This window comes from Rhinatrema bivittatum, chromosome 5 (genome assembly GCF_901001135.1).
Source record: "Rhinatrema bivittatum chromosome 5, aRhiBiv1.1, whole genome shotgun sequence".
Lineage (NCBI taxonomy): Eukaryota > Metazoa > Chordata > Amphibia > Gymnophiona > Rhinatrematidae > Rhinatrema > Rhinatrema bivittatum.
In genome coordinates, this window is record NC_042619.1 from 225,725,839 (window position 1) to 225,752,770 (window position 26,932).

At 44.0% G+C, this 26,932-nt stretch overlaps 1 protein-coding gene across 2 annotated transcripts in view; it reads right to left on the minus strand.

The window, feature by feature from the left end:
- RPS6KA3 (ribosomal protein S6 kinase A3) overlaps window positions 1-26,932 on the minus strand; it is a 334,699-nt gene that overhangs the window by 259,760 nt on the left and 48,007 nt on the right. For both annotated transcript variants that reach the window (XM_029603390.1, XM_029603389.1), the window contains exon 2: window positions 18,506-18,562. In XM_029603390.1, the coding sequence (XP_029459250.1) occupies window positions 18,506-18,562 (57 nt within the window). The remainder of the gene's footprint in view (window positions 1-18,505; window positions 18,563-26,932) is intronic.

The window sequence follows — 26,932 nt, forward strand, 5'->3', positions numbered from 1 at the left end:
TCCATTAACCATTATTAAGGTGGAGTTGCAGAAATCCACTGATTATTCTTGGGATAAGCAGCTTGGAATCTATCTAACCCTTGGGATCCTGCCAGGTAGGTATGACCTGGATTGGCCACTGTTGGAAACAGGATACTGGGCTTGATGGACCTTTGGTCTGACCCAGTATGGCAAATCTTATGTTCTTATGTATAAATCTAAGCCCTAGTGTCCAATGCTTCTAAGTCAGGGATAAAGTGTAAATAAATATGCAGGGATTTTTACTTAACAGTGAAATATGGCTCTCAATTTCATTAGGTCTAACCTTGAACATTCAGTCAAACTCACTATAAGGGGACAGGATAGGATTGTTTTGACATGCTGATCTACTTTATAGAGATATGGAGTTTCTAAAGAGCAGGGCTCAATTTCAGAGATGGGAAATATTTAGAAAGAGCAAGTTTTCTGTAGATAGCAGATGAATTAGCCATGCTGTCTGGGACATCCTCCCGTCCTGTAGGTGGCGGAGCTCTCAAAGTAAAGTTTTAAGTCTTGCTACAGTGTGTGCCTGTTTGGCACCTCCCCCTCCCCTGTGCGGAGTCTCCTCAGTCCGTGATAAAGCAGTATAGTGTGCAAGATTGTCCTGGCAGACGGGAGGGTCAGCATGGCTAATTCATCTATCTACAGAAAACACCGTTTACAGTAAGCAAACTTGCTCTTTTCACGTAGATAAGCAGCTGAATTAGCCATGCTGTCTGGGAGTCCCCAGCTAGCAACTTGACCTGTTTTGTTGTTGTTCAAGTTGCAAAGGTAGATCACAGACAGACAGTCTCTTGTGACAGAAAAGTTTAGGAGGTACCCGCTTGTAAAATTTGTTTGCCCATTGATGCATCTGAAGAAGCAAGTCTGTCCAAACAGTAATGAGTGGTGAAGGTATGAAGTAATGACCAAGTCGCAGCTTTACAAATGTCCAATATTGGAACATCACTTAGGTGGGCAATAGAGGCTGCTACTGCCCTTACTTGGTGTGCTTTTAGCGTAGATGAGAGTTGTTCCGAACGTTTGTGGTAGCAAAATTGAATGCAATTTGTGATCCAGGATGACAAAGTCCGTTTTGACACCGGTACGCCCGGTGCGTTCGGATTAAAGGAGAGGAAGAGCTGCGAAAGTCTGGAAGCAGAGGCAGTGCGTTGTTTATAGTATGCGAGCGCTTGCTTGCAATCTAACATGTGCAGTCGCCGTTCAGCCGCATCCGTGTGCAGACGAGGGTGGAAGGTTGGTAGAGTTATGGATTGATTTAGATGGAAAGGTGAAACTACCTTTGGAAGGAAAGTTGGATGTGGGCGTAGAACTACTTTATCATGGTAGAATACCAGGTATGGGGAGTAGTGAACTAGAGCTTGTAGCTCGCTGATTCTTCTAGCTGAAGTTAGCGCTATTAGAAAGAGTACTTTCCACACCAGGTATCTGGGGTGACAGGTGTCCAGTGGTTCAAAGGGAGGCAGCATTAGTTGCTCCAGGACAAGTTCCACGGCACAGGTGGTTTGCATACCAGTGGGCGTAATAGCAATACTCCCTTCATGAATCTGGAGATGAGGGGATGGGTAGAAATTGGTGCATCGTTGTGTAGCACGTGAAAGGCAGCCACTGAAGGGTACCTTGCAGCTATAGCAAAAGTTATTCCTCTAGCAGTCATGCACACTGAGACACAGCCCGCATCAGCCAGAAACGCAGCTCCCTATTCCATTGAGGGTCTAACTGATGCAAGCCTGCTCGAGGCACCATATAGAGTAGCAAAAACCTATTGCAAATGCATTGACACTGTCTCAAATGCTTGTTTGAGAATAGCCTTAATCTTTCCATTCAGGGAATCCTTCAGAGCCATCCCCTCCCCCCTAACCAGGATTGTGGTTCACAGAGACTGTACACACTAGAGCATCAACCTCAGGGAATCCAACTGCTCCCTTGCCCTTGGGACCAGGGATTACAGGCCTGCCAAATATCGGCCCCTTTAAAATTTCTTTATTGGGGCATACCACTCAAAGTTAACGAACTACTACAGTAGCTCCTGAAGTGGCAATATAAACCGGACGCCTTACTTAAAGTGACCAAGATGGAAACTTTCCCCTGAACTCCTGTAATCCCACTCTCATCCACTCCCAGCATTCTCACGGTCTGAGCTAATAAACCCGACCTTGTGGAAGAAAATGGAGCAGAGACCTATGTGGCTCTAAGTCAGGTGGGATTTCATACATTCATCTAAACATGAGGAACTCAAATCGTCCTTGGAATCACCTTGCCTGAACTGATCACAGAGTAGGAAGGCCTAGAACATTTTCTTTCCTTATTGGACTACTTGGCCCCAGCTGGTCAACCCTCTCAAAAAGGTTTGCAAACCCTGGACAAAATTTCCACCCAGGAAAAGTATGCCAAATTCATCCCTAGGCCCATGGGGCCGACCAAAGCCCTCTCCATGCACCCTCCCCCCCCCACGGGGACTCCACTCTCTTAGAATAATGGGAGAGGGTAGGTCACTGGCCAGTGTATCGCCTCCTACACACCCCTCCAAGTCTTATTTGGCAGAGGAGATGACTGGCCAACAGTAAATTCCTTGCAGGGCAATTCTGCTTGAGACATCAGGCAATGCTGGTCTAGGCAAAGAGACAGCAACAGCTGGACTGCCCGTATTTGGCAAACTGCACCATGGGAGGCTTCTCAGTTTCTCTAAAGCCAGGCCCCATTATCCCTCAACAAAGGGGCTGCCTCCTGTGTGCTGATAAAACACCGCCAACGACTCAGTAGGGTGCATGGCTGTGCCCGCACACATACATGCAAAACAAGTCTGCAGGCTTGTGCATATACCTGTGCATTTGTATATGCGCACAGAACTCCAAGCTACAGCCTAGCACACGAGAAAAACCCCAGATGTGGCCTTATCGCATGCTGCAGCAGCATATCCTTTCCTCATGCAGCAGACAAACATGAACGTTGGCGCAGGAGCCCCAAAATGTATCTGCCGCCTGAACTAACTGCATCGTTGGTTTGACACCCCGCTCCACTCCAAAATCAGAGGTGCGTGGGGGGAGGAGGAGGAGACAGCCTGCTAGAGAAGAGAAAGCTCCCTTTATTCTTCTTTACCTGATCTCCAACCTCTGCTGGCTGAAATCTCGACTGGGCCGATGCCTACGGGGGAGAGAGAGGGCACAAGCTTTTACCGCCAAGCTCCCCCATTCCTCCTCTTCCTTTTTTTTTTTTTTTTGGAGCCTAAACCTGGCAAGACACAGATGCTCAACCACTCAACTGAAGGAGAGCCCCAGACTGGGTTTAGCTCAGGAGCTCACATTTGTTTCTTCTCTTTTCTCTTTTTTTTTTAAACAGACAATCCCTACTAGGAAGTTGCATGTCCACCATCTGCAGGAGATGGAGAATACTGGCAGGCTGATTATGGGGCAGGGCTATATTTCGGTAACGTCAGCAAGTCCATTGTCTCTGTCTGCCAGTAGGTAAGCAAAACCACTGGTGTAGATTAGCATGCCTCAGTGCAGGGGAACGATAGTTTAAGCTCACTTGATCCAACTGTACATAAGTGTTGACTGAAGAAGACAGTCTGCTGTATTGTATCCATACATAAGTCTGCCTGCGCCATGCTAGTTTTTGTTTTAATCCTAAAGGAGTAGGTCAAGAACTTATTGGCAACTAAACCCAACTTTGTTACCATCAATCTAAGAACAGCAGAGAACTGGTACCTGATCAGTGTGTACTAACAAATGCGCCCACCAGACTAGAGAATTCCACAAAAGGGATCCCCTAGTCTACATTGATTGTTGGAGATTTTAATCTTCCAGACGTAGACCGGAGGATCCCTTCTGCAGAATCTAACAGAAGCAGAGAGATAGTGGATACCCTGCAAGGGGCTCTGTTCAAACATATAGTAATGGAACCCTTGAGGAAGGGAGCTATTCTCAACTTAGTGCTGACACAGAGATAGCATCTCAAATGTCCAGGTGGGGTGCCCACTTTAGCACCCATGATCAAACGGTATAGTTTGATATTGCACATAGGATACTGAAAAGTCACACAGAGACCCGAGTTTTCAACTTCAAAAATACAAACTTTGCTGAAATGGGAAAATTCCTGGAGCTGGAACTTGAAGACTGGGAGAAAATGGAAGAGGTAGAATAACTGTGGGCCAAACTAAAAGGAGCAAATACAAAAGCAATTAATCTTTACATTAGATAAGTAAACAAAAGCAAGAGAAATAAGAAACCTATCTGGTTCTCAAAGGAGGTAGCTCATAAAATAAAAAAAACAGCATTCAAAAAATATAAAGTATCCCAGAAAGAGGAACACAGGAAAGCATATCTGGTTAAACTGAAAGACGAAAAAAGTAATCAGGAAAGCAAAAAGTCTGGCGGAAGAAAGGATTGCCAGAGAAGTAAAGAGAGGTGACAAAACTTTTTTCATACACAGAGAAAGGAGAAAGGTCAGAAGTGGTATAGCGAAACTGAAAAGTAAAAAAGATCAATGTGTAGAAAGAGACCATGAAAAGGCGGAAATATTGAACAAATATTTCAGTTCGGTGTTCACTAAGGAAGACCCTGGAGATGGACCGTTGCTGATTAACAAGGCTGTAGATGGGGGTGGATTTGACGAAACCCTGTTTACGGAAGAGAATGTATGGGAAGAGCTAGAAAACTGAAAGTGGACAAAGCCATGGGGGCCTGATGAGATTCATCCAAGGATACTGAGGAAAGCTCAGAGATGTGCTGGGGGGTTCTGCTGTGTGACCTGTTCAATAGATCCCTGGAAATGGGAATGGTGCCGAGTGACTGGAGAAGAGTTGTGGTGGTCCCACTTCACAAGAGTGGGAGCAGAGAGGAGGCTGGAAATTACAGGCCGGTTAGCCTCACCTCGGTGGTGGGAAAATTAATGGAGACTCTGCTGAAAGAAAGGCTAGTGAACTACCTACAATCTCGTGGCTTGCTCGATCCGCAGCAGCATGGATTCACCAGGGGAAGGTCCTGTCAGACGAATCTGATTGATTTCTTTGATTGGGTGACTAAAGAATTGGAGCAGGCATCAGTACTCGATGTGATTTACTTGGATTTTAGTAAAGCCTTTGCTACGGTCCTGCACAGAAGACTCGTGAACAAAATGAGAAGCTTGGGAGTGAGTGCCAAGGTGGAGGCATGGATTACAAACTGGTTGATGGATAGAAGACAGTGGGTGATGGTAAATGGAACTTACTCTGAAGAGAGAGCAGTGTTAAATGGAGTGCCGCAGAGATCAGTGTTGGGACCGGTGCTGTTCGACGTCTTTGTGAACAACATTGCGGAAGGGATAGAGGGCAAAATTTGAGTATTTGCGGATGATACTAAGATCTGCAAGGGTGGACAAGCTGGAAGGAGTAGAGAGAATGAGATGATTTAAGGAAGCTTGAAGAGCGGTCGAAGATATGGCAACTGGGATTTAATGCCAAGAAGTGTAGAGTCATGCATCTGGGGTGCAGTAATTCGAAGTAACTGCATGCGATGGGGGGTGAAGTGCTGCTGTGCACGGAACAGGAGAGAGACATTAGGGTGATAGTATCTAGCGATCTAAAGAAGGCAAAGCAATGTGACAAGGCAATAGCTAAAGCTAGAAGAATGCTAGGCTGCACAGAGAGGAATATCTAGTAAGAAAAAGGAAGTGATAATCCCCTTGTACAGGTCCTTGTTCAGGCCTCAGGTGGACTACTGTGTTCAGTTCTGGAGACAGTATCTCAAAATGGACAGAGACAGTTTGGAGGCGGTCCAGAGAAGGGTGACCAAAATGGTGGGAGATCTCCATCAATTGACTTAAGAGGAGAGGCTGAAGGACCTCAGGGGCCGATGCAATACAGTGCGCCAACGTGGGTTAAATAGGCACTAATGCACTCCCTAATGCAATAGGGGGATTAGCGCCTATTTAAGCCACGGACGCGGAGTGAATGTAATAGTGCTCATCACATGCAAATGCATGTGAATGAGCCTATTACTCATTCACTCTGCATGCAAAAAGATAACTGTGCATCTCAGACAAACATTTACCACTCAGCTATTAAGGTTTGCCTGGAGCAGGCGTTAATAGCTGAGCGCAGGTAAAAGAAGTACAGAAAAGCAGAAAAAACTGCTTTTCTGTACTTCTTTTTTTAAAGTTAAATAAATAAATAACTTGGCAGACCGCCGAATTATGAAGACAGATGCCGGTAAACTCGGTGTCTGTTTTCATTACTGGAAGACAGGCCGCGGCGGGTCACATTAGCAAGGAGGCGCTAAGGTTGTGCAAGCGACCCTAGCGTGACCCCCTAATTTACACAGTGCATGGCGCCCCCTTGTGGGTCGCCATGTGTGCGTTAAGAAAGCGGGCACTGAAAAGTCAGCGCCTGCTTTCCACGAAAGTTATTGCATCAGCCCCACAATATGTATACCCTGGAGGAGAGGAGAGGAGGAGCAGAGAAGATATAATACAGACCTTCAGATACTTGAAAGATTTTAAAGATGCACGACCAACTACAAATCTTTTCCACTGGAAAGAATCCAATAGAACTAGGGGTCATGAAATGAAACTCCGGGAAGGACAACTTGGAAACAAGGTCAGGAAATATTTCTTTTCGGAAAGGGTGGTGACACCTGGAATGTCCTGTCGGAGGAGGTAGTGAAGACAAAAGTCTGCAAGGTTTCATAAAAACATAGAAATGACGGCAGAAGAAACCAAACGGCCCATCCAGTCTGCCCAGCAAGCTTTCACACATTTGTTTCTCAATCTTATCTGTTATTCTTGGCCCTTATTAGTAACTTTTTGGTTCTATTTACCTTCCACCCCCGCCACTGATGTAGAGAGCAGAGCTGGAGCTGCAACTAAGTGAAGTATCTAGCTTAATTGGTTAGGAGTAGTAACTGCCGCAATAAGCAAGCTACTCTCACGTTTATTTGTTTACCCAGCCTGTGCAATTCAGTCCTTGTTGGTTGTTGTCTGAATATAAATCTTTTCTTCATTCTCCCCTGCCGTTGAAGCAGTGAGCTGCGCTGGATATGTATTCCAAGTGAAGTATCAGGCTTAATTGATTCGGGGTGTAACCGCCGCAACAAGCAAGCTACTCCCTACTTTTTTAGGAATGCAAATCTTTTTTTCCACATTTCCTCTTGCCGTTGAAGCATAGAGCAATGTTGGAGTCGCATTAACCGTGTGTATGTTTATTGAATAAGGGTATTAATCTCCATGTAGTAGCTGTCATTCCCGCAAGTCACCCCCATGCCTCTTCTCTTCATTCACATTCTCCAGACTTTATGGATCCACAGTGTTTATCCCACGCCCCTTTGAAATCCTTCACAGTTTTGGTCTTCACCACTTCCTCCGGAAGGGCGTTCCAGGCATCCACCACCCTCGCCATGAAGAAATACTTCCTGACATTGGCTCTGAGTCTTCCTCCCTGGAGCTTCAAATTATGACCCCTGGTTCTGCTGATTTTTTTCCAACGGAAAAGGTTTGTCGTTGTCTTTGGATCATTAAAACCTTTCAAGTATCTGAAAGTCTGTATCATATCACCTCTGCTCCTCCTTTCCTCCAGGGTGTACATATTTAGATTCTTCAATCTCTCCTCATAAGTCATTCGATGAAGACCATCCACCTTTTAATCGCCCTTCTCTGGACCGCCTCCATCCTGTCTCTGTCCCTTCGGAGATACGGTCTCCAGAACTGAGCACAGTACTCCAGGTGAGGCCTCACCAAGGACCTGTACAAGGGGATAATCACTTCCCTTTTCTTACTCGATATTCTTCTCTCTATGCAGCCCAGCATTCTTCTGGCTTTAGCTATCGCCTTGTCACATTGTTTCGTCGACTTCAGATTGTTAGACACTATCACCCCAAGGTCTCTCTCCTGCTCTGTGCACATCAGCCCTTCACCCCCCATCAAATACAGTTCTTTCGGATTTCCACACCCCATATGCATGACTCTGCACTTCTTGGCATTGAATCTCAGCTGCCATATCTTCGACCACTCTTCCAGCTTCCTTAAATCCCGTCTCATTCTCTCCACTCCTTCCGGCATGTCCACTCTGTTGCAGATCTTAGTGTCATCTGCAAAAAGACAAACCTTACCTTCTATCCCGTCCGCAATGTCGCTCACAAAGATATTGAACAGGACCGGTCCCAACACCAATCCTTGCGGCACTCCACTTAACACCACTCTCTCTTCAGAGTAAGTTCCATTTACCATCACACATTGTCTTCTGTCAGTCAACCAGTTTTCAATCCAGGCCACCACCTCGGCACTCACTCCTAAGCTTCTCATTTTATGCTCCAGCCTCCTGTGTGGGACCGTAACAAAAGCTTTGCTGAAAACCAAGTAGATGACATCGAGCGCTCTTCCTCGATCCAATTCCCTAGTCACCCAGTTAAAAAAGTCAATCAGATTTGTCTAACAGGCTCTTCCCCTGGTGAATCCATGCTGCCTCTGGTCCAGCAATTCTTCTGACTGTAGATAGTTCACTATTCTTTCTTTCAGCAGCGACTCCATTACTTTTCCCACCACCGAGGTGAGGCTAACTGGTCTGTAGTTACCAGCCTCCTCTCTGCTCCAACTCTTGTGAAGCGGGACCACCACCGCTCTTCTCCAATCACTCGGCACCACTCCCATTTCTAGGGATCTATTGAACAGGTCAACCAGCGGACCCGCCAGCACATCTCTGAGCTCCCTCAGTATCCTGGGATGAACCTCATCAGGCCCCATGGCTTTGTCCACTTTCAGTTTCCCCATCTCTTCCCATACATTCTCTACTGTAAATGGAGTTACATCGACTCCACTCCCCTCCAGTTTCTTGTTAACTAGCGATGGTCCTTCTCCAGGATCCTCTTTAGTGAACACAGAACTGAAGTATTCGTTTAATATATCTGCCAATTCTTTGTCTCTCTCCACAAATTGATCCTTTTCACCTTTCAATTTCACTATACCACTTTGAACTTTTCTCCTTTCTCTGATGTATCTGAAAAATGTTTTGTCACCTCTCTTTACCTCTTTGGCAATACTTTCTTCTGCTTGACATTTTGCTGTCTTGATTACGTTCTTTGTCTCCCTCAGTTCTACCAGATATTCTTCTTTGTGCTCCTCCCTTTGGGATCCTTTATATTTCTTGAACGCCGTTTTTTTAGCCTTTATTTTGTCAGCCTCCTCCTTTGAGAACCAGATAGGTTTCATTTTTCTTTTGCTTTTCTTTACTTTTCTAACATATAGATTAGTTGCCTTGGTAATTGCTCCTTTTAGTTTGGTCCACTGTTGTTCCACATCTCTCTTCTTCTCCCAGCCTTCTAGTTCTTCCTCCAGGTACTTCCCCATTTCATCAAAGTCTGTGTTTTTGAACTGCAAAACTCGGATCTTCGTGCTGGGACAAACACTGTGGATCCCTAAAGGCAAGGGGCAGGGGAATGAAGTAAGAGGCATGGGGGTAACTTGCTGGTGTGGTGGATACTATCCTTAACAAATAAGCCTTCATACTGTTGATGCAACTTAATCATTGCTCGCTGCTTCAACGGCAGGGTGAAAAGAGGAAAAGAGGAATTGGATTTAGCCAACACCCAACAAGGACATTGAACTGTACCGGCTGAGAAAACAAACAAGCATGGGGTTAATTTGCTTGATTCGGCAGTTACTACCCTTAACCAAAAGGCCTGATACTAAACTTCTGATACAACTCCAGTATTGTTCTCTGCTTCAACTGCAGGGGGAGGAAGAAACTGAACTCAAACAGAAACCAACAAGAGCATGGGGGTAACTTGCTTGATGCGGCAGTTACTACCCTTAACAAAAAAGCCTGATACTACGCTTCTGATGCAACTCCAACATTGCCCTCTGCTTCAATGGCATATATCAACCCAATAGGAATCTGCATTCTATCCACAAAAATTTACTGCAAATCCTGACTATTCGCAAAGCTAGACCCGACATCACCAGAAGACGTGCTTTTTCAGTAGCTGGCCCACAAATTTGGAATGCCATCCCTGATGAACTAAGGCAAATCACCAACGTGTTAAAAAAAAAATAAAAAATCTTAAAACCCTATTTTCAACTGCATTTAACATTACCTCCGCTACCTAATATTATGATTCTTACATCACTATGGCACGCAAAATGCACTAGCTCCATTTGTCTAATCTTACCTTAGGATGTGCTTGGCATGTTAACCTATGTTCACCTTTTTTTTTTATCTCTAATCCTGTGTTATATCCCTCTAGGTATTTTATGTTCTTTGTTTTTATGTTATTTTTAATGGTGTTTTATTTATTCTGTAAACCATATTGACCAACAATATTGTAAAAGAGGTACACAAATTTTAAATAAATAAAATAAAATAAATGGTAGGGAGGGAAGGAAGGAAATTAGACTCAAACAGTAACCAACAAGAGACCTGACCTTGGCGGTTTGAGTAACTTATCACTATAGGAGCTTGCTGGGCAGACTGGATGGGCCACTGGGTCCTTTTCTGCTGTCACTTCTATGTTTCTCTATATATGTTTCTATTCTAATGCTCAAGGTTTGAAACTGCTCTATCAGTTCCAATGGATCTTCTTATATTTGCCATTTGAATCAGTCACTATGCACATTTTCCAAATATTTCTACTCTAGCAAACTGCAGCCTATCCAATAGGATAGGACTGGGACTTCCTAGGTCTTGGCATCCAAACTGGTTAGGAGGTTTAGGAAAGAAACTGATGTGTATAATTACTGCAATGGTCTCTACTCCATTTCCTGTTACTGAACTTTCTGATCGCCATTCAAAGAATAAACTCTCAGCTATTACTTTCCATGTTCCAAACTTAAGAGAAGCAGACACGAGTTCAAATGGCAGCTTCATTAGTTCTACCAGAACCACCTTTAGGTCCCTTTGGACAGTTGGTTTTGCAACTGGAGGTTTAGTATGCTATAAGCCTTTCATGAACTTGAAAACTAACAGATGAGTAGAGATAAGCTTAATTCTTGACTTGAGTACTGTAAGCTGGTACAGCACTGAGATGTGCTCTTACTGATGAGGTGCTAAGTCCTGAAGTAAAAAGAGAAAGCAAATAGCTCAGTAGTTCTCAGAGTTTACATGCAAACAGATCCGAGGTATTGCCTTGATATCATGTGGAAAACTTTCCATTTAAAATCATAGGCTCTTTTAGTTGATGGTTTTCTGCCAGACACTTATGTCCTCAACCATCTTAGATAAGGATAATTTGCCAATCATGGCATGCTCAACATCTAAACCATCATGTTAAGAGAGGGAAAGTTTAGATGAAACAGACTTCCAGCTTCTTAATAAGGATGGATCTACTTGACAAAGATCGGAGTACTGCTGTCAGGCGTGGCCAAGAGGCATCTTGCGAGCCACACACAGCTATTTAAAGGACTCTGTGCGACTCTTTCAGCTGGCCCCAAAACTGCCTCTCAATTCCTTCCCCACTATTTCTCCCTGGTAACAGAGACAAGCAGAGTATTCTTATGGAGCTCATCCTTCTGAATGATGAGTGAGGCAATCAGATTTGCAGATGATACAAAATTATTCAAAGTAGTTAAGTCACAAGCATATTGTGAAAATTATCGGAGAACCTTGCGAGACTGAAGATTGGGTGTCCATATGGCAGATGAAATATAATGTGGACAAGTGAAAGGTGATGTATATAAGGGAAAAATAACCCATGCTTTAGCTACACAATATTAAGATCTATTTTAGGAGTTACCACACAGGAAAAAGATCTGGGTGTCATAGTTGATATTACATTGAAATTGTCTGCTCAGTGTCTCTGGTGGACAAAAAAAACAGAATGTTAGGAATTATTAGGAGGGGAATGGTGAATAAAACGGAGGATGTCATAACACCTCTGTGTTGTTCCATGGTGAGACCACACCTTGAATACTGTGTGCAATTCTGTTTGCTGCATCTCAAAAAGTTGCACTGGAGAAAGTACAGAGAGGGGTGACCAAAATCATAAAGGACATGGAACAGCTCCCCTATGAGGAAAGGCTAAATAAGTTAGGGCTATTCAGCTTGGAGAAGAGATGGCTGAGGTGGGTTATGATAGATGTCTACAAAATCATGAAAGGACTTGAATAGGTAAATGTGAATGGCTTATTTACTCTTTTGGATAATACAAGGACTAGGGGGCACTCCATGAAGTTTGCAGGTAGCACATTTAAAACTAAATGGAGAAAATTATTTTTCACTCAATGCACAATTAAGCTCTGAAATTCATTGCCAAAGGATGTGGCATGTTGGCTCACATACGTGCATGTTGGCTCACATATGAGGGTTTGTCTTAGGCAAAAATATTTATTCGCATGAATATTTTTTCACATACTATGTGGTTGAATCACTTTGAATTGTTATTGAGGTACCACTGATTTACCCAGTTTTTATACTGAAAGGATGTGGTAAGGCAGTTAATGCAGCTAAGTTTAAAAAAGGTTTGGCGAAGTTCCTGGAGAAGTCCATAAACTGCTATTAATCAATAGGAATGGCCATTGCTTGTTGCCGGCATTAGTAACATGAGATCTATTTGTTTGGGTACTTGTGACTTGGATTGGCCACTGTTGGAAACAGGCTACTGGGCTTGATGTACCCTTGGTCTGACCCAGTATGGAATATCTTATGTTCTAATGCACAAAGAGATCCGCCTCCTTCTCAGCAGCCTGCCTGCCGTTGAAGTTAGAACTTACAACTTTTGCCTCGTAAACTACTGCTGTTAAAAGGACGGACTGCATGCACAAAAGCGCAAGCTCCCTTGCTGGCTTGATTATTTTCCCCAAAACTTGACAAAGCCCCAAAATAGTCCTCTCTTAATATATCAAAATACCAACAAACAGAGGACAATGTATTATCTTATGTACACAAATGTCCAGTATTACTGAATAGGCTCCACCACAAATAGTTGGTAACCTTATTGGTACAAATACTGTTTTTATTATATTTTTTTTGTATTTGATATACAGCTATGTGATTCTTTTATCCTTTAATAATCCCTCAACCTGAAGTGTCTTTTTTTAAAAAAGTAATAGTCTTTTTCAAATAGCACTCTCTTGTGCGGTCTCCTTGCCTCACCAATTTTTAGTATAATTTTATACTTAGCTCTGTTTAATTAGAAGTTGTCTTCTCTTATGTGGATCATTCATATTAGCGAAATTGGAGCCGTCAGCCCAACGCTGGCAGTGTTTCGACTATCCTGTCTTCCTCAGGGACTAAGAGAGGTTTTCGCTTTTTTTTAGCCTTCCTCGACGCCATGAAGCTGGTGTCTGCTGGTAGGAGTTGAGCCTGGTGCACAGCTGGGGCTGTTTGTGGCTAAACAAAGGTTTGCAGCCCTTTGAAAAATTCCACCCAGGAGAAGGTCCCTGAGTCCATGTTGATCCCAGGGGGGGTGTGGAGTAGGGGCCCCTGAGGTGCCGTCCTGTGGGGAGGCCATGTCGGAGATACATAAGTCCAGGGAGCAATAGTCAGTTCCGGACCCCTCTCCCGACAGTAGGGGTCCAGGCTTTGGTTCCCCCTGGGCTTCTTCGCTATGCTGGCTCAGGTAGGACTCCAATTCAGAACGCGCGGCTCTTATGTGGCAGGCTGTGCAAAGGGAGTGTCCCTTGGCCTTCTTGGGCAGCGGTGCCATTGTTTTCATGAGTCTGTTGCAAGGCTGCCCTTACAAAACGTGTCTGTGCGCGTAGTTGTGCGCGACGCTGTGCACACAGCTATGCGTGCATCTATACTTGATGCGCGCAAGTTAGGCACATCGGCCGCCTGGCCTGCCCCGCCGTACTGCCGGTCGAGGAGGAAATATGGCGCCGACGACCCTGCTCGCAAGATGGCGCCCTCCGAGGGTCTCCACGTGTGTGGACCCTTGCACCGGATCGGGGCCTAGCCCAAGCAGAGCTGCTCAACCCAATCGGTGCCCCTTTCAAACCTCGCCGGAAGAAAATTTCGGTATGGCAATCCGAGCTCTGGAGACTGGAGACCTGAATTTAAAGATTTTTACCTTACCTGGTCTCAGCGCTGACTGGCCGCATGCTGGGCGGTCTCCAGCTGCAGGGGAAGAGGGAAATACCTTCACCGCCATGCTCAATCCTGCACCCGCTGCCTTTCAGCCACCCTGGGGGCTAAGTCCACGCCGGGAACCAGCTACCGGACCAAGGCTCATCTCTGAGGGATATCGGAAATCACCTCAGGAATTCTCAACTGGGGGAGGGACCCTTAGGTTTCACCGCAAGAGAGCGGGGCTCGATCTTCTTAAAGGTAAATTTCTTTCTTCTTTGCTATAATTGTTAACACTATTCTAGTGTGTGGTATAGTGTCCGCATCTGCTAGGAGACTGATAGATACTGAGGAAGTGAGGTCAGTGCAGAGGTATATGTACCCAGGATTACGTCAGCTTGAAATCTGACTCAGTCTCCCATCTGTTAGCAGAAGAGCACAATACCCATTGGTCCTGAGTCTATCTGGCTACTCGCTAGGAAAATCGGCCATTAGACATCACCCACAAGCAATGAACTCCTCTCCCTTCAGCCAGCTGAACCAAGGAGTGGAAGACCCAACCCAGGACTTGAACTAGAGATCTTCCACATGGCACTGTTGTGCACTGCCAAAGAGCCATCACAAGTTTTCACTTTTAGTTAAGAATGTTTCTCATAAAAAAAAAGCTATGGGATATTTTGTCTTTTTAAAAATATTTTTGTTTTGAAAGAAGAGAGATTCCCCTTGACTTTAGGGAAATTATAATAAGCAAACTAACTATATTAAATTATCCAGGAATATTAGGTTTGGTCATTACTTCAAAACTTGAGAATCAGGGATCATCCCCTTATGGAACATCTTCCTTAGATCATAAAGCAAAAGTAGGAGAGTAATAATAAAATCTACTCCTAATAAGGAGCATGCAGTAACAAGTGCCAATTTCCCCCAGAAACTGCTTCTGTAGATAATCAACTCAGTTAAATCAATGATAAATTCACTTACAGGATTGTCTATAACTTAAGGAGTTTCGAGTTACAATTTAGAGTTATGTTTCCAAACTAAAACCCATTATCCAACTTTCATCACTTTTTTCAACTTTAAGATACGCAAACACCTCTTAACAGGCACGCACTGGTGTGCTGATGACCATGAGGCCTGGTGAGGTGACGTCACTAGGAAGAATACCAAGGACTTTCTATCCTAAAAACAGTGTCCATGCCATGTCTTGTAGGCATGATTTGGCACTTCCTCTTCAGACAAAAACAAAAGTAATGCTTTAAAATGTGTCTATGCTTTTTACAATATTAAATTCCAGGTGATTTGGTGAAAACAAGGTATTGGGCACAGGGAGCTGCTGTTCTAGGAGCTACAAGAAATTAAAGCATCAGGTAAAGGATGAGCTTTTGTCATCCAAAAAAGACAATTTAAAAAGTTTGTGACATCACAATTTTTTACATTTGCCAATTGAGGAGATTGAAAAGATGGGCTATTAAAAACAAACCCAAAAAAACCCTCCTCCAATGGTATTTAGCTACAGAATCAAAATCCCTAGTTCCATGGCTAGTCACAGCTCAATTGTTTAAAGTCTCAACAACTTCCAGACGTGCTCAGTAAGAATACTTTAAGTTAAGTATTCTTTCTTCAAAGGCTTTAAATTACCTTTCAGATGAGGTCAATTTTACATTATGCTTCTAAAGAAGAAATTGATTTTTCTTCCATGCCAGAAATATCCCTTGCTTTTATTTCTGAACTTTAAAAATACTGAGATCAAAGCTTATCAGCAGTTTGTGCAGAGCTAAATTATATCAAGTATGATTCCACAGGGGTTGGCCCTGGCATTATTCAGTAGTTTCATTAATGACTTGGCTGGCTCAAAGCATCCAGTGCATATCAAAACAGAGTGCACACACCAGCTGCAAAACAGTATGGCATTAACCTTTGAAACAGTATTACAGAAATATAAAAAAATAAAGTATACAACTGTAGAATCTAAACAAAGTATTGTTAAAGCTAACAGATCAGCACATGGAGAAACCCCATATTCTCAGTTTTTGCATTTAATTGGCATGTTTTTCTCAGTTTCTTTGAGAAAGACAATTAAGAGTTGTTTGCCTACATTTCTATGTATGCATATGCTGCATCAATACACTCACTAAAACACAAAGTATATTAACACATGTATAAACCTAAGTTAAGTCAAACATATGTCAAGAGTATACACACAGGCAAATCTTTTTGGGTATATACAAACAGGGAAGAATTTGTCTTCATCTATATTATATCCAAGGTATGATTTCAACATAAAATGTGCATATCTATGGGACATATGTTCAATTTCTATAACTTTATGTTCTAATTTGCCATGTCATGCCTTGAGATGCTTTGTTTTGGGGCAAGTGAAATTTGTAAAAGTAGCTTCTACTGACATTATCTTGCTCTCTACAGAAAATAACATACTATTATATTTTAACCACACAACACCACATTTACTGACAGTTTATCAGACATTTATCAAAGTTATAAAGACGCTCTTATGAGATATGAATCAAAGGAAACTAGCTGACAGCAACAGATGAAAATCAGTCTACAGTTATCCAGAATATTCTGTTTATGCAACAGATCATGTTGATATTTGTTTGATGTTGCATTTCTGAGAACCTGAAGTTTTACAAATAAGCACTTTATTTTCTAGAAAGCCGATGAATTTTTTTATTTTTACAGCAATTGACTTGTTTACTATTTTGTTACAAACTTTTTATGCAGGTTAAATATATTTATAATTAAATTTCAGACTAAGTCCTCCCTGAAGATAAAAAGCAGGAGGTTGGAATATCTCTTTTGAAAATAACTTCAATTTTTATATAACTCCTGTAATTTTGCAATAGCCCTACCTGTGAGAAGAGGTCATATTTTACACCTTATCTGGTCATCCAGGTAGGAAACAAGCAACAAAATCTTTCGGTTGGCAGTTTTGGGTTGAAAAATAAAAACATTAAGTTAATGACTAATATAGCTGCCACTATCACAGCTCTGATGTCATGTCAACCGCCACTCTGCTCCAACACTTGGCTTTATGTACAGACTTTGTTGATTATGACAAAATTACTTTTGTCACAAAGTTTCTGCATTTTCCAATTATCGCCCAATCCCCTCCCTACTTTTTCTTTCAAAAAATAATTGAAACTTCTGTACTGAAGCAACTTTCCAAATTCTTGTTGAATATACTATTTTGGATTTCAATTTTTTCCAGAGCATGGAGACTCTACCGATCTCTATTGTTGACACTATTTAAAATGGCTTTAATTCTGGTTCCTGTTATCTTTTGCTCCTTCTTGATATCTCTTCAGCCTTTGATACCTTGGATCATTCTGTTCTCCTTTCCCATCTTTCAGAAATTGGAATACGTAGTCCTGTCTTCACATGATTCCTCTCATACACAACTAATCACTCTCAACATATTCATTTTACTAACTACTCCTCATCCTGGTGCCCAATCACTTCTGGTGTCCTACAAGGTTCTGCCCTTTCTGCTGCTTTAAACATCTATCTTACACCTCTCTGTCACTTACTTTCTCAACTGGGCGTCACATATAATATATGCAGACAATATTCAGTTCTTCTTCCCTATTTGGTTTTCCACCCTTCAATTTGCAACTCTCTGCCTTAACTCTATCAAATCTTGGCTTTCTAATAAACTCTCTCTTAATCTGAAGAAGACTGAAGCAATTGTTCTGAGTAATCATTCTAAATTCACTATTCCAGATTCCTTTTAATTTGCAGGTGTCAACATCTCTTTCCTAAACTGTCCATAACCTTGGTATCATCTTAGATCAAAGTTCACTATGATTTCTCAAATTAAATCTGTTAGAAATTCCAAGTTAAAAATGCTTCACCATTTAAAACCCATTCTGAATCCCACAAGTTTCCATTCTGCTCTTCAAACTTACATTTTTCCTGCAATAGACTATTGTAACTTTGTATTTTGGTTTACCTACATATTCTTTAAGATCTCAAATTATTCAAAACTCTGCCACTCGTCTACTCAGTAGGACTCCAATTAGAAACCATATTTCTCCTATCCTGAAAGATTTACACTGCTTATCAATCACTTTTCATAATAAACATAAGGTTGCTGTCATTCATAATCTGCTACATAATGTTAACTCTCCATGGCTCACATCTACCTTACACATACATACTACTGTTCGTAAACTTCGATCCTCTAAATTTCTTCTAGATGTCCCTTCTCCAAAAATAGCCCACTTGTCTGAAACACATGAATGTTTTTTTCTATCTTCAGTCCAACTCTCTCTCTGGAACACTTACCACTACCCCTACATCTCACACAGTTATTGTTTAGAAAGCAGTTGAAAACTTTGTTTGCGATGCTTTTCAGTAACCTTTTCCAGTGCTCCTTTGTATTGAACTCTTATCTGCAGGAACATAACTTTATGTCTATTTTATCTTATGTACGTTTTATGTACACCACCCCAGACTTTTTTTTTTGGAGGGGCAGGTAACAAAATATTATTAAATACTTACGTTTTGATCATTTGTCTCATCTTCTCCCATTGATTCTTCCATTATCTGCTGCCCATTCTGCAAAATTAGATAAACAAAATAAAGTTACTATGATACAATAAAAAGTATTAGATTTAGGGCCAGCACAGTGGCTAGGGTTTGATCAGGTCTCCTGCTTACCAGGCCAACTAGAGTTTGAGGGCTTCCCAATCAATGTGTAATAGCCATACCTAGTGGCCAGATTTCAGGCTAATAATTGCAGGGTTCCCACTCTTGTGTATGGTCCCCATGCAGAGAATTATTGCGGTAACGACTGAGCTAGGTGAGGTGGGCAGGGAAATAAAGGGGAAAAAAAATCCATGGGTAGTTTCAAAATAAAGGCTCATGGTGCTGTAGCCGAATAGAGACTGGTTTTGATTGCACTTTAAGACCAAAAGGAGGAGAAAACTGCCAGGCAAAAAAAAATAATTTAACTTATAACACTAAAGAAAAGAAAGTTATGAATCACAACTCATGTGCAGGGCAGCTCCACTATAAAATACAGTACTAGAGATACTATTTTTTTGTTGTCACTGCCCTAATCCAAAAAGCCATATAAGCTATATCTCTATCTATATCTATAGATATATCTACATCTATATCTCAGCCCTAGGCAGATACATAATTATATATACACATATACATATATATACACACACATACATACATATACACACACATACATAACATCATAAATTGCCATGCTGGGTCAGACCAAGGGTCCATCAAGCCCAGCATCCTGTTTCCAACAGAGGCCAAACCAGGCCACAAGAACCTGGCAATTATCCAAACACTAAGAAGATCCCATCCTACTGATGCAATTAATAGCATACACACACCTGCCTAGGGCTGAAATATCTCCAGAAGGACCAGTGTAGCAGAGTTGCTTAATTTTAACTGGTGTTCTCCAAGGACAGCAGGATGTTAGTCCTCACATATGGTGACATCATCAGATGAGCCCGGCATGGAAATTTCTGTCAAAGTTTCCAGAACTGCTGGGCATATCCTATAAGATGGGATGGGCCCTAGGCAGGGACAGTTGGGTTCTACATCTCAAAGAGATTCCGAAAGACAGTCTGGCCGAAACTGTCACGTTGGCCATCCCTATCCAGACAATAGTAAGATGCAAATGTATGGAGAGAACTCCACGTCACAGCCTTGTAAGATCTCTACAGTAAATGGGCCAATGATGCTGCCATGGCTCTGACAGAATGAGCCTTGACACTACCCTCAAGATGCAGTCCCGCCTGGGCATAACAGAAGTAGATGCAATCTGCTAGCCAATTAGATAGTGTCTGTTTGGCAACAGCAACTCTCAAACTATTTCTATCAAAAGAAATAAAATGTTGGGTGGACTGTCTATGGACTCCTGTCTACTACAGATAGAAGGCTAAGGCTTGCTTGCAGTCCAAACTGTGCAGTGCTCATTCGCCTTGCTAAAAATGGGGCCTGGGAAAGAAAGTTGGCAAGACGATAGTCTGGTTAAGATGGAAGTCCGTTCACCACCTTAGGCAGGAACTTAAGAGTGCATGCGCAAGACCACCCTGTTGTGATAAAATCTAGTATAAAGTGGATAAGTCACTAACACGGCCAAGCTTTCCCATAACCAAGCTTTGCTGTTGGCCAAGCTTCAAGAAGAGTCTTAAGACTTTGCTGTTTGGCCAAGCTTTCCCATAACCACTCTTTTCCTCCTCAGCCCCACCTGTCTGTCCTGACCTAAGCGTTCCCTCAAGTATCCTAAGTATTGGTAACAAAGCCGCTATTTTCATCCCCTTCTCACCCCTTTAACCAACCACGCCATACCGGTTTTTTCACCCTTCGAGTACATCTCACCACGCTTTCACTTCACCTTCTCACATATGGTTGTTTTTACAAGTTTTATCTCCACTCTGTTCAATGTAATTCAAAACACTTTCACCGTTTTCTCCCAAATTATGTTTATCCAGGTTTCTCCACCTTGTTCAATGTAAGACAAGACTATGTCATTGTTGTCGTTTGCTGGTTGTAATGTAAACCGAAGTGATAATTAATTGTTAATTGAACCTTGGTATATAAAAGTTATAAATAAATAAATAAATAACACCTGGAGCTTATGTACGCTTAAGATATGATCTTCCAGGTCAGGTACTTCAGGTCACAGGTGCACAGTAGCTCAAAAGCAGCTTTCATCAGCTGAGCTAGTACCACACTGAAGTCCCAAGACACAGCGGGAGACCTTAAGGGAGGCTTCAATTGAAGCAGGGCCCGCACAAAACGCACAACTATAGGCTGTACAGAGATGGGTGTATCATCTGCACTATGGTGATATGCGCCAACTGCATTCAGATGAACTCTAACGGAGTTAGTTTTCAAACCAACCTCCAATAGGTGTAGAAGGAAATCAAGCAGTTTTTGTGGGGGGCAGGAGAACGGATCTAGGGCCGTCTGCTCACACTACACAGAAAACCTCCTCCACTTCAGTCCGTAGGACTTTCTACAAGCCACTAGGACCCAAGACACGTCCTCTAAGAGATCGAGTGGTTGCAGGATTAACCTCTCAACATCCAGGCTGTGAGCAACAGGGACTGGAGGTTGAGATGCTGCAACCTTCCTCGATCCTGCGTGATGAGATCTGGGGAAGTCCCCAGACTGATCGGTTATCGGATGGATAAGTCCCATAGGAGTGGAAACCAGACCTGTCTCAGCCAATGAGGGGCTATGAGGATCATAGTCTCTCTGTTCTCACAAAGCTTCAAGAGAGTCTTCACCAGTATAAGAATTGGAGAGCATGCATACCAAAGCCCTTGCCCCAATTGACAGGCAAGGGTGTCTGAGGCTGGTTTGCTGTCCATTCCGTATAAGGAGCAGAACAGAGTTACCTTCCTGCTCCAGGGGGACGCAATGGATCTCCCGCCGAGGCGGAAGATGTGAAGGCACGACTCAGTCTGTCCACTACCACATTCTCCATACTTGCCAGATATGTTGCCCTGAGCACCATCCCGTGGGACAGGGCCCATGACCAAATCTGGACCACTTCTTGACACAGGAGGTACAATCCCGTACCTCCCTGCTTGTTGACATAACACATTGCAACCTGGTTGCAGAGTCCCTCTACATGAGCTCCCTAGCCCAGGGTGGACGCATCCCTGATTATGACAATTTGTGTAAGACAACTCCGGAAACTGAACCCCTGTTCCAGATTGGAGTGTACCTGCCAACAGGACAAAGTCCCAAAGAAACAGGGTGACTCAGATGCAAGCCTGGAGGCTCTGCGTGACTGGCGCCACTGCCACCTCAGGGTCCATTGGGCTCTGCACATGTGTAAACATGCCAAGGGAGTGACAGACATTTATTTATTTATTTATTTATTAACTTTTATTTACCGACATTCGTGAAACACATCATGCCGGTTTACATAGAACTCAATTGGGAAATACAGTATAACAATATAACAATATAACAGTATGACATTGAAACAATAGGATGTTACTAAAACGAGAAGCAACAAACAGAAAAACCAAAAGCAAAATACAACAAAATAAATAATGTTAAAGGAAAACGAGGAGTGTAGGTTGTAAGAAGGGTAGGGGCCGGGGGGTAGGGCGAGGGGGGGGAGAGGGTAAGGTGGTAGAAGGTAGGAAGGGTGGGAAAAAGGGGGGATAAGTAAGGGAAAAGAAAGTTATAGATTGAGGAACAACGGGGTAGAGAAAGTGGGACAAGGAAAGGAGGGGGAGAAAAAGGCTTGTTTGAAGAAGTGACGGGGAGAGAAAGGCAGAAAAGAGGGATACCATGTACAGATTGGCTAATATACATGGACTCGCTTACTACTAGGTAGGATTATGGAGAGTTGAAGTAGGTGGTATTCAATGGGGTAAAAGGTTTTCTTCAGAGGAAGGACCTGGGAAAGGGGGGGAGCAAGGGGTATAAGGTAGAGCAAGGGGGCTAAAGGGGATGTTAAATTTGATTAGTGTCGGGGTAGGCCTGTCGGAAAAGCCATGTCTTGACTCCTTTCTTAAATTTGTGAAAGGATGTCTCTTGGCGTAGGAGGGTGGGGAGGGAGTTCCAGAGGGTGGGGCCGGCGACAGAGAAGGCTCTCCCTCTGGTATGAGTTGAGTGTGCTGTTTTGAGGGATGGGATGTGGAGAGTACCTGTATGGGTTGTTCTTGTGGGGGCGGTTGGAGGAGCGGTAATGAGGCATTTCATCGAGCCAGGTGTGGTTGTGTTTATGTAGGGTGTTGTGAAGGATGGTGAGGGTTTTGTATTGTGAGCGGAAGGAGATGGGCAACCAATGTAGGTCCTTTAGTATGGGGGTGATGTGGTCTCTTTTGCGCGTACCGGTTATGATTCTGGCCATGGAGTTTTGTAGAATCTGAAGGGGTTTGATGGTGGTGGCGGGGAGTCCTAGTAGCAGGGAGTTGCAATAGTCTAATTTTGTGAGCATGGTGGTCTGTATGACTGTGCGGAAATCATTGGTGTGGAGGAGGGGTTTGAGTTTTTTAGGATGTTAAGTTTATAGAAACCCCCCTTAAGTAGGGTTTTGATGTGGGGTTTAAAACTTAGGTGCTGATCTATGAAAACGCCCAGGTCTCTTACAGACTGGGTCTGTGATAGGGTTGTGGTAGTATTTTGAGGAGTGTTCTGTTGCATGGGGAGAGTGAAACGTTCAGGTTGGTTGGAGATGATAAGTAATTCTGTTTAGAAGTGTTTAAAGCTAGATGGAGTTCAGATAACAAGGCGCTTATGGTGGTGAGGCAGGATTCCCATCGTTGCAAGGATTCGCTTATGGATTCTTGAAACGGTATGAGAATCTGCACATCATCTGCATATAGGAAGAAATTCAGGCCTAGGTCGGAGAGGAGGTGGCATAGGGGTAGGAGGTAAATATTAAAGAGGGTGGGAGGATAGGGATGAGCCTTGGGGTACACCTTGCGTGATAGGTATGCGTGAGGATTCGTGCTTGTCGATTTTTACTACGTATTCTCTGTTTGTAAGGTAGGAGGAGAGCCATGATAGAGCTGTACCTGCGATGCCTATTTCTGCTAGGCGGGCCATTAGTATTTGATGGTTGACTGTATCATAGGCAGCTGAGATGTCTAGTAGGGCGAGGAGGTACGAGTTTCCGTGATCCATACCTTTGAGTATGGTGTCTGTCATGGCCAGTAGTAGGGTTTCGGTGCTTCGGGCTTTACGAAAACCGAACTGTTTAGTGTGGAGGACATTGTGGTCTTCTAAAAAGTCCGTCAGTTGTTTGTTAATAACCCTCTCTAGGACTTTGGATAAGAAAGGAAGATTGGAAATCGGGCGGTAATTGGCCGGGTCTGTGGGGTCAAGGGTGGATTTCTTCAGGAGGGGCTTAACTATGGCCAGTTTGAGTGGGTTTGGGACACTACCTGCGGTAATGGAGCAGTTGATTAGGTCCTTAATAGGTTTGGTGATGGCGGGGGTAATAGAGAGAAGGGTTTTTGAGGGAATGGTGTCTGAGGGGTGTGTGGCAGGTTTCATCTTTTTTAGGATAGCTTCTACTTCTATGTTGGTGGTGAGGTCAAATTCTCTAAGGGTGATCTTTTTGTCATTAGGGATGGGGGTGAGGGGGGTGATGTTGGCTGGGAAGCGAAGTAGGATATTGTCGACTTTGTTTTTGAAGTAGAGAGCTAGTTCTTCGCATCTTTTGTTGGAGATGGTTTCGTTGAGGGTAGGTGTGTTTTGGTCGGTGAGTTCTGATACGTATGTGAATAAGGCAGTTGCATTAAATTGGTAGTCATGGATCTTAGCTGCGTGGAAATCACGCTTGGCTTGGGTAATTGCATGACGGTATGCGTGCAAGGTATTGTTGTACGTAGCTTTAAGTGTAGTGGATGGTTGTTTGCGCCAGGCGCGTTCTTTAGCTCTTAGTTCTTGTTTCATTGTTTTTAAATTGGTGGAGAACCAAGGTTTTCTTTTCTCACATTGTGCAATGGGTATTTCTTTGTGGATGATGGGGCATATCTTGTTGGCTATGGTCGTTGTGAGATTGTTCCAGGAGTGGAGAGCAGTGTCTGGGTTGGTGAGATCGATATTGTTGGATATTTTGTCGAAAGCTAGGTTGATCTCTTCCGTACTACAGTGTTTACGGAAGGAGATAGTTTTATGGTGTTTTTGTGTGGAAGGTGTGTGGGATTTGGTTTCAAGGGTTGCATTGATGAGGAAATGGTCGGACCAGGGTACTGGGGTGATTACAGGGGGGGTGGCAATGGTTATTTTAGAGTTCACGAAGATTAGGTCGAGTGTGTGGCCCGCTTTGTGTGTGGGTTCGGAGACGATTTGATTGAAACCCAGGGCTTTGAGGGTGTCCAGTAGACATGAGGGTGTCCAGTAGACATGAGACATGTCCAGTAGACATGAGACATGAGACATGAGGGTGTCCAGTAGACATGAGACATGAGGGTGTCCAGTAGACATGAGGGTGTCCAGTAGACATGTGCAGCCAAGTGGCCCAACAACCTCAACATGTGCTGCACTGACACCTTCTGGTTCCACTGGATCCGTGCCGCAATGGGACGCTAGGGTGGCGGCCTGTGAACGAGGCAGGAAGGCTTTTGCCTGAACCATGTCCAGCAGGATTCCTATAAAGTACAAATGAGGTGACGGACTAAGATGAGACTTGATGATGAACCCTAGTGACTCCAAAACCTGGATGTTCAAGCTTATGGAACAAATGCTCCCTGGCTGAGATGTGCTCCTGACCAGCCAATCGTCCAGATAGGGGAAGACATGCACTCCCAGCCTACGAAGGGTGCACCACCACCACAGCCAGGCATTTTGTGAACACATGTGGGGGCTGATGCTAACCCAAATGGCAATACTCTGTACTGGAAGTGCTGTTTCCCCACCACAAATTGGAAATATACCCTGTGACCTGGGAAGATCTCAACATGAGTGTACGGGTCCTGTAGTTTGAAGGAGTAAAGCCAGTCCTCGCTTGCAGAAGGGGGATCAAGGTGCACAGGGAAATCATCTTAAACTTTTCTTTTTTTTTTTTTAGAAACTTGTTCAAGGCCCTTAGTTCTAAGGGTGGGATGGAGTCATCCTGTTCTATTTGGAATCAGGAAATACCTGGAGTAGAATCCTCACCCTCTCTGCCTTGGTGGAACAGGCTCGACCACCCTAGCCATTAAGAGGGCAGAGAGCTCTCCAAGCAGTACTTTCTGATGCGCCCTCTCTGCCTTGGTGGAACAGGCTCGACCGCCCTAGCCATTAAGAGGGCAGAGAGCTCTCCAAGCAGTACTTTCTGATGCGCTACCAGCCCCCAAAATAGGCATGGACGGCAATTTGGTGGGACACCCAATGGTTCCCCTGACAGACGATGGACAGAAGCTACTGGTCTGAGGTTACACTGGGCCACCGGTTCACAAAGAACCTTAGACTGCCCCTGATCCAGGATCTTGGGTACAGGCAAACTGGCTTATGCTCCCTCCGATCCAGTCAAAACCTTGTCCTGGGAGTTGACAGACGTCAGCAGCAGGGGCTTGGGAGCTCTCTGCTGCCTGGGGCAGCCGTAGGCAGCTCACATTTTGTTGACGGGAGCGAGGAGGCAAAGGATAGTACCTCCTCTGGCACAGACTTCCTCTGCCCCATCTCGCCAACCTCCTGGATGAGGAGGATGGGTCCAGAGAGCTGTTGGAAGACGTCATGGTGATCCCACAACTGGACCACCGTGTCCCTCACCCTATCTCCAAAGAGATTCTCCCCAGTACACTGCACAACAGTGAACCATTCTTGAACATATGGATGGAGATCCGAGGCCCGCAACAGGAGGGAGCCCTGCTGCTGCTGAGGCAGCTACTCAGCTATCTCCTGCACCTGCACCTGCTTCTAGAGGTCCCGTGAGTATTGGCTCATGTAGGTGGTAAGAGGTGATGCAGGCACTAAGCATGGCCACCTGGAATACTTTCTTCCCAAAAGCATCTAATGCCCTGTGGTCCTTCCCTGGGGCTGCTGAGGAATGGGTCAGAGAGCGCTTGGCCCTCGAGATATGTTGAATCCGATAGCCTTCTAGACAAGGTAGATCCCGTCCGCCTTCCTGTTAACGGGAGACACTGTGAGGGGGTGTTCCCATATCCTTAACAGCAACTCCTTAAGGATATCGTGCACTGGGACTGCCATGATTTCCTTAGGAGGCTCCACAAACTGGAGAATCTCCAACATGTGTCTGGCATTTTCCTCCATCAACAACTGAAATGGAATGGCCTCTGCCATTACCCGTACAAAACCTGAGAAGCATAAGTCCTCTAACAGGGTCTTCCTTTGCTCTTCTGGAGGAGACAGTTCTGAGTGGAGACCCTCCAAGCCCTCGAAAGAGGGATCTATATCAACATCCCTCCCAGGGATCATAGGGACCCTCATCCTGACTGTAATCAACAGGGGATGAGGTCCTGGGTGCTTGGCTTTCAT